This window comes from Penaeus monodon, chromosome 3 (genome assembly GCF_015228065.2).
Source record: "Penaeus monodon isolate SGIC_2016 chromosome 3, NSTDA_Pmon_1, whole genome shotgun sequence".
In the NCBI taxonomy this organism is placed as follows: Eukaryota; Metazoa; Arthropoda; class Malacostraca; order Decapoda; family Penaeidae; genus Penaeus; species Penaeus monodon.
This window is the reverse complement of record NC_051388.1, coordinates 9,378,043-9,385,542: the sequence shown is the minus strand read 5'-3', so window position 1 is coordinate 9,385,542 and position 7,500 is coordinate 9,378,043. Positions and strand designations below refer to the sequence as shown.

The 7,500-nt window shown below is 33.9% G+C and overlaps 3 protein-coding genes across 3 annotated transcripts in view; 1 reads left to right on the top strand and 2 right to left on the bottom strand.

The window, feature by feature from the left end:
• The window catches only part of LOC119591575, a 1,976-nt gene extending 935 nt beyond the window's left edge, over nucleotides 1–1,041 (top strand). Inside the window, exons 2-3 of the mRNA XM_037940339.1 lie at nucleotides 1–164; nucleotides 348–1,041. The exon at nucleotides 1–164 is cut by the window's left edge and continues 27 nt beyond it. Coding sequence (XP_037796267.1) covers nucleotides 1–164; nucleotides 348–797 — 614 coding nt within the window. The 3' untranslated portion in view covers nucleotides 798–1,041. The remainder of the gene's footprint in view (nucleotides 165–347) is intronic.
• A 466-nt stretch (nucleotides 1,042–1,507) lies between these two features.
• Nucleotides 1,508–2,290, bottom strand: LOC119585162 (protein ALP1-like). Its single transcript, XM_037933798.1, has one exon. The coding sequence runs from the start codon at nucleotides 2,288–2,290 to the stop codon at nucleotides 1,508–1,510; it is 783 nt and encodes a 260-aa protein (XP_037789726.1).
• A 1,626-nt stretch (nucleotides 2,291–3,916) lies between these two features.
• LOC119591564 lies at nucleotides 3,917–5,802 on the bottom strand. The gene is made up of 3 exons (XM_037940329.1): nucleotides 5,686–5,802; nucleotides 4,794–4,984; nucleotides 3,917–4,610 (listed from the first exon to the last, which is right to left on the bottom strand). The coding sequence occupies exons 2-3, from the start codon at nucleotides 4,974–4,976 to the stop codon at nucleotides 4,161–4,163; spliced, it is 633 nt and encodes a 210-aa protein (XP_037796257.1). The 5' UTR covers nucleotides 4,977–4,984; nucleotides 5,686–5,802; the 3' UTR covers nucleotides 3,917–4,160.
• Nucleotides 5,803–7,500: the final 1,698 nt, after the last annotated feature.

Below are 7,500 nucleotides of genomic sequence, written 5' to 3'. Positions count from 1 at the left end.
TCCGCGGCCAATATCAGAAATGTTTATGGAAAATCAGGAATGCTCCAAGTGGTTCCGCGGCAACAACTCCTATTAAGTGGGAGCATTATAAGACATGCTCATTCATGCAATCTGCATATGATTTGGGCCCTACAGAATCCAGTTTCATACACCCTGATGACTTGGTAAGCTTGGCTAAATGTGTTTATAACTACAATTATATTCTAAGAAATACAACACTTATTGAAACATAACAGTATGGCTAAGAAATTATGTTTAAATATTACAAAATTTTATTCAAGGTTCAGTAACTAAAATCATTCTGAGTTTTAAATACAAAAAATAAAAGTGTTTTGCTTAACTTTCAGGAACCACAACAGAAGCAAGAGGTGTTGTATGAGGGACCTATAGAGGATCTTGAGGATTATGATATATCGGTTTCACCAACTTCAATACCGTCAAATCCAACACCTTCCCCTCTGCCTGATATTAATGAAGAGATCATCAGAGAAATACCTGATCAGCCCAATACCAGTTATACAAAAAACTCACAAGTGGTAAAAAAGAAGAGGAAAATGAACAAGAGTGATGCAGTGGAAGAAGGAATGTTGAAGACCATTGACAACTTGCAGGCAGTTTGGGCAGAGCAGGCCAGGAAAAATACACGCCATGACATGGTTACTGAGTCTGTGATGGGTGCCATGAAGTTTTTCAGCAGTTATGAAGAGGTTAAAATGGACTTTACAGTACAAGTGATGGAGCTTATTGCAGCAAAAACCAGAGTGTCAAGCCATAGAAAAGAAAAGGCAAGGCAATAATTAAGATCACTGAAATATCATGAAGTGCAATAAATGTTTTCAAACTATGATTTATGCCAATGATTTAATTTGTATATAGTCATATTAAGTCCTCTTTTATTTTATGCTGGTCATGTTCTAGTTTTCTACTTTTATTTTTGTAATATATATTTATTTTCATTTAGTATTAGTTAAGATTTAGTTTAAGATCTATAGTATTTCTAGATATACATTTTAAAAATGGAGAAATAAATTTAAAATGTAAGATGTTCTTTTCATATCCTTTTAATTGTTTAGATGATTATTATTTTGTTTTATTATACATAACTTGATACATTTTATAAAGAAAATTCAGTAATGAAAAAAAACTAATGAATAATTAAGGTTGGAATTTCATTTCTAATAAGTGTTTTTTCCTTCACATACAGTTTTAAATCAATATTAGAAAATGTGTTTGTAATATATATTTAGTTTACATGATCATAGTTATCAGAAAGACTTATTTATCATTTGAGATTAGGGTGTAATAGAAAAACAAACAAACATATAACATATATATTGCAATATATTATAAGAAAAGAAATGTACAACAAATATGAAAATACTATATATACTATTTACGTAAAAACTAGATGAAACATGAAACTTATTCTACTGTACATTAAAAGAAACACAATATGTGATTTTATTACTTGATAATGATAATCATCAAATCATCAGTGCCAACTTGTTTAATTCAAGAGTGCTGCATCTTCTTGCCATCTCACACGACCTCTACCATTGAAGTAGTCCTTAAAAATATCTCTTGTTGCCAAGGCATTCTTAGCAGGTCTTCTTCCAACATTATCCAGGCTTTGAAGTCCATGGTTTTCTAAACCATTACCAATATTTTCATTTTCCAGCTGCCTTGAATTATTTCTCAAGAAATTATGGAGAACAACTGTTGCAAATATGATTTTCCAAGTGTTTGCCGGACTTGAGTGAATAGGTTTTTCAAACACTCTAAATTTGGCAACAAGGATACCAAAGGCATTTTCAGAAATACGACGAGCTCTTGATAGTCTGTAATTGTATATCCTTTGTTCGACACTTAAGTTCTGGCCAGGATAAGGTTTCATCAGATAATTTTTGAGGGGGAATGCATCATCTCCAACAATTACGTATGGAACTTTCTGATCTGAAAATGGCAAAGTATCAGGTGGTGGAACTTGTAGCTTTTCTTTTTCTAGGTATTCTCTTAATTTACAACGGTCCCAAACACCTGCATCACTTGAGCGTGCCTGAGCTCCTACATCAACATACATGAATTTATAATGTGCATCAACAAGAGCTAACATGATCATACTATGGCGACTCTTGTAATCATAATACTCTGATCCTGTATTTTCTGGTTTCCTCATAAAAAAGCGTTTTCCATCCATAGCTCTAATACACATTGGAAAATTCCAGCTGTTATAAAAGTCGCTTGCCACTTGCTTCCATTCCTCTGATGTTGATGGAAGTTTCAGATACATATCCTTTAATTAAGGAAAAAAATCTGGTCTCAGAGACACTTAATGTTTGGGGAAAAAAATGTGTAAATGAAAATTGGGAGAGGAGTAGCAATATTAACAAAGAAATGAATAATGAAAGTGGAGTTAGAGTTTACATAATGGAATATAGTGGAATATACAGGTAATTTAGTTAGAAACAAATGTAGCGAACATTATAGTAACCGCAGTGTACATGCCACCTTATACAGAAAAAAAAAGAAATGCTTAAGAAGCTGGGATTACTGCTACAACTTTGGGAAAGTAATGTAAAGGAATTTCTTGTAACGGGAATTTAATAGCACAGTTGACTGGGAAAATTCGATCCCAAAGGTACACACATACTAGTGCTGAAATCATAAATCATTGCCTATTTCAAAATGTAACAGATCATAGCAGGATAAGAGGGCATCACACATGCTGTCTACGCATTTTCCAATGTGTATTAGAGCTATGGATGGAAAACGCTTTTTTATGAGGAAGCCAGAAAATACAGGATCAGAGTATTATGATTACAAGAGTCGCCATAGTATGATCATGTTAGCTCTTGTTGATGCACATTATAAATTCATGTATGTTGATGTAGGAGCTCAGGCACGCTCAAGTGATGCAGGTGTTTGGGACCGTTGTAAATTAAGAGAATACCTAGAAAAAGAAAAGCTACAAGTTCCACCACCTGATACTTTGCCATTTTCAGATCAGAAAGTTCCATACGTAATTGTTGGAGATGATGCATTCCCCCTCAAAAATTATCTGATGAAACCTTATCCTGGCCAGAACTTAAGTGTCGAACAAAGGATATACAATTACAGACTATCAAGAGCTCGTCGTATTTCTGAAAATGCCTTTGGTATCCTTGTTGCCAAATTTAGAGTGTTTGAAAAACCTATTCACTCAAGTCCGGCAAACACTAGGAAAATCATATTTGCAACAGTTGTTCTCCATAATTTCTTGAGAAATAGTTCAAGGCAGCTGGAAAATGAAAATATTGGTAATGGTTTAGAAAACCATGGACTTCAAAGCCTGGATAATGTTGGAAGAAGACCTGCTAAGAATGCCTTGGCAACAAGAGATATTTTTAAGGACTACTTCAATGGTAGAGGTCGTGTGAGATGGCAAGAAGATGCAGCACTCTTGAATTAAACAAGTTGGCACTGATGATTTGATGATTATCATTATCAAGTAATAAAATCACATATTGTGTTTCTTTTAATGTACAGTAGAATAAGTTTCATGTTTCATCTAGTTTTTACGTAAATAGTATATATAGTATTTTCATATTTGTTGTACATTTCTTTTCTTATAATATATTGCAATATATATGTTATATGTTTGTTTGTTTTTCTATTACACCCTAATCTCAAATGATAAATAAAAGTCTTTCTGATAACTATGATCATGTAAACTAAATATATATTACAAACACATTTTCTAATATTGATTTAAAACTGTATGTGAAGGAAAAAACACTTATTAGAAATGAAATTCCAACCTTAATTATTCATTAGTTTTTTTTCATTACTGAATTTTCTTTATAAAATGTATCAAGTTATGTATAATAAAACAAAATAATAATCATCTAAACAATTAAAAGGATATGAAAAGAACATCTTACATTTTAAATTTATTTCTCCATTTTTAAAATGTATATCTAGAAATACTATAGATCTTAAACTAAATCTTAACTAATACTAAATGAAAATAAATATATATTACAAAAATAAAAGTAGAAAACTAGAACATGACCAGCATAAAATAAAAGAGGACTTAATATGACTATATACAAATTAAATCATTGGCATAAATCATAGTTTGAAAACATTTATTGCACTTCATGATATTTCAGTGATCTTAATTATTGCCTTGCCTTTTCTTTTCTATGGCTTGACACTCTGGTTTTTGCTGCAATAAGCTCCATCACTTGTACTGTAAAGTCCATTTTAACCTCTTCATAACTGCTGAAAAACTTCATGGCACCCATCACAGACTCAGTAACCATGTCATGGCGTGTATTTTTCCTGGCCTGCTCTGCCCAAACTGCCTGCAAGTTGTCAATGGTCTTCAACATTCCTTCTTCCACTGCATCACTCTTGTTCATTTTCCTCTTCTTTTTTACCACTTGTGAGTTTTTTGTATAACTGGTATTGGGCTGATCAGGTATTTCTCTGATGATCTCTTCATTAATATCAGGCAGAGGGGAAGGTGTTGGATTTGACGGTATTGAAGTTGGTGAAACCGATATATCATAATCCTCAAGATCCTCTATAGGTCCCTCATACAACACCTCTTGCTTCTGTTGTGGTTCCTGAAAGTTAAGCAAAACACTTTTATTTTTTGTATTTAAAACTCAGAATGATTTTAGTTACTGAACCTTGAATAAAATTTTGTAATATTTAAACATAATTTCTTAGCCATACTGTTATGTTTCAATAAGTGTTGTATTTCTTAGAATATAATTGTAGTTATAAACACATTTAGCCAAGCTTACCAAGTCATCAGGGTGTATGAAACTGGATTCTGTAGGGCCCAAATCATATGCAGATTGCATGAATGAGCATGTCTTATAATGCTCCCACTTAATAGGAGTTGTTGCCGCGGAACCACTTGGAGCATTCCTGATTTTCCATAAACATTTCTGATATTGGCCGCGGAGGTCATTGAATTTGTCCATTACTTCAACTGCAAATAATAGAGAAAATAGGGAGATTAAAACTTGCAGAGGAATATTCATGTGCAAATAATAACATAACATCATAAATAATATAAATCATGCTTTTTTGATTTTAATATTATTCCCATGTTTTACAAAGGCAAAGGGACACATTGGAGTTTTTTAATTTGTTGTTTATACATGATTCTGGTTATCATGCTCCACATTTTAAACTAAATATCTATTTTGGATTTTGAGATTTTATTAATTGATAATTTATCATATTCAAAGTCCTTAAAATATTACCAAACAATCTTGTGAGTGTATTGTTAGATTACAAGTTGCGACAACTGGGCTAGCCCTTCAGGCATTGCACATTTTTCAATGTAGTCACGGCTATTTGAATATTATAAAATTAGTCAGAATCCCAGTGAGCTTATTCTCTGGAAAGCAGTTTGCACTTGTAATTTGTTATTTGTAAATTTATATTAAGCAACTTATAAGAGTAAAGGACAAGATCTTTTTCATTAATTAATTATAAAAAAATACTAATCTAAAAACAAATACAAATTGTTAATCTCTGATCATATTTTACCTAGCATTTTCTACAAACTCCAAGAGCAATTAACAAATACTCTGCATGAATAATAGCATAATTCCGTGCATATAATTGAAATTTCATTATACTAAAGTTAAAATAAATTGATACACCAAATAATGTTTTTCTTACCTGTTGTAATTTCAAGTTGAGGATACTCTGTTTTCAGCTCTACACATATCTTGTCAAACAGAGTTCGTTTCAGCGTTTTTCTTGTGGTAATATGGATGTTTTATATTCCAAAGGACATTTTCTTGCCGTACTTTCTCTAAAAGAGAGGTAATTGCTTCCGAATTCCACATTTTAGACAAATATGACGAGAAGACGTTCTTCCTCTTCGAAAAATATGCGCGCTTGTTTATGTTCGTCCGTCAAATGAGGATACAGGATATATTGCATTGTTTTTCTTTTATTTTTTAAAATAATAATTAATATAAGTATATATATGATTATTTACAATTATAATTAATAATTGTAATTTATTTATGTATATATTAATTATAATGCGTAAATATATAATTAGACTAATGCCATGTATACTATAGACTCTCAACGAGTATGACTTTTCCACTGGAACCGATGGATCGACGGGTTGCCCATCGCTTCGGACGAGGAGGCAAAAAAACAGTGGAATGAACCAATCGGTGGGCAAAATCCACTCAAAATGATTAGATTTCATGAAACGATGGCCAGTGTAACCACACCTTAAGGCGGGCCAACACCACCTCCTCCCTTCTCTCCTTCCTGTGGGCTGTGTCCCACAGTTCTATGTTTTGTTTGATTTTGTGTGTGAGTTGGAGGTTGGTCCACTCACTTTGCCACAGGAGATGTATTTTTGCTTTTATAAGAGACACAAAACACCTGAGATCTGTACGGACTATGCTAAGGTCCAGATCGCCAGTTGACCCGGCTAATTTGTCAGCCTGCTCATTGCCATGGATACCAGAGTGGCCTGGTACCCATATTAGCTTGATTGATTTGTTGGCACCATGTAGCTTACGAATGATATTACCCAGAAGTTCATTTTTGGTGGTTTCTAATGATTTAATGGCTTTAAGTGAACTTAATGAATCTGAAAAAATTACTATTCTATCGTGGGTCGTCGATAGTGCAAAATCAATGGCTTTATCAATGGCAAAAAGTTCAGCAAGAAAGATCGATGTATGATTTGGCAGTCTGAACTTTAGTTCACATTCAGTCGACCATACACCCGCACCCACACACTCTTCTGTCTTGGAGCCGTCGGTATATATATGAAAAAAAGGGAGATGTTTAATAAGGATCTCTCTGAACCTCTGGCGTACTTCCACCTCCGGCGCCATGGCCTTGGCTGATGGAAGCCAAGCTTCCATGATGAAAAAATTGGGAGTTTCCCATGGCGCTACATTTGACTGAACCAGGGTATCGATGGTAGAGAGATCTATACCGACTTTCTCGACGAGGTCGTGGAGTCTCGTGGCAAAGGTCCTAATGCCACTATTGCCATTAGGGTGGCTCGGGTCTCGATCCGAGTGCACTTCAGGGCTCCAAGACACACACGCAAACAGGCATTCTGCACAGCATCCAATCCTTTCAAACTTATTCTCGATGCCGAACCATACACGATTGACCCATAATCTACTTTAGACCTAATCAGGGCTTTATATACCATTAGCAAAGACTGTCTATCAGCTCCCCATTTACTACCAGAAATGCACTTTAATAAATTTAGTGCTCTTTGACATTTATTCTTTAACTGACCAATGTGGTCTTTCCAATTGTGTCTACTATCAAAATGTAGACCTAAAAATTTAGCAGAATTTTGAATAGGTATTGGGTGGTTGTCTAGAGTTAGCCTGATGTTCGGCTTCCTCCTGAAAAAAATACCCCAATACTCTTTCTAATGGAAGACTTAAAACCCCACTGGAGGCCCCAGTTATGAATCAATCAGTGCCAATATACCCCAAT

Excerpts from the sequence above, each read along its gene's own strand:
- LOC119585162 (XM_037933798.1), bottom strand. The coding sequence starts at position 2,290 with ATGTATCTGAAACTTCCATCAACATCAGAGGAATGGAAGCAAGTGGCA.
- LOC119591564 (XM_037940329.1), bottom strand. The coding sequence starts at position 4,976 with ATGGACAAATTCAATGACCTCCGCGGCCAATATCAGAAATGTTTATGG. Across the intron at positions 4,611-4,793 it reads TCATACACCCTGATGACTTG|GAACCACAACAGAAGCAAGA; the intron begins GTAAGCTTGGCT and ends CTTAACTTTCAG.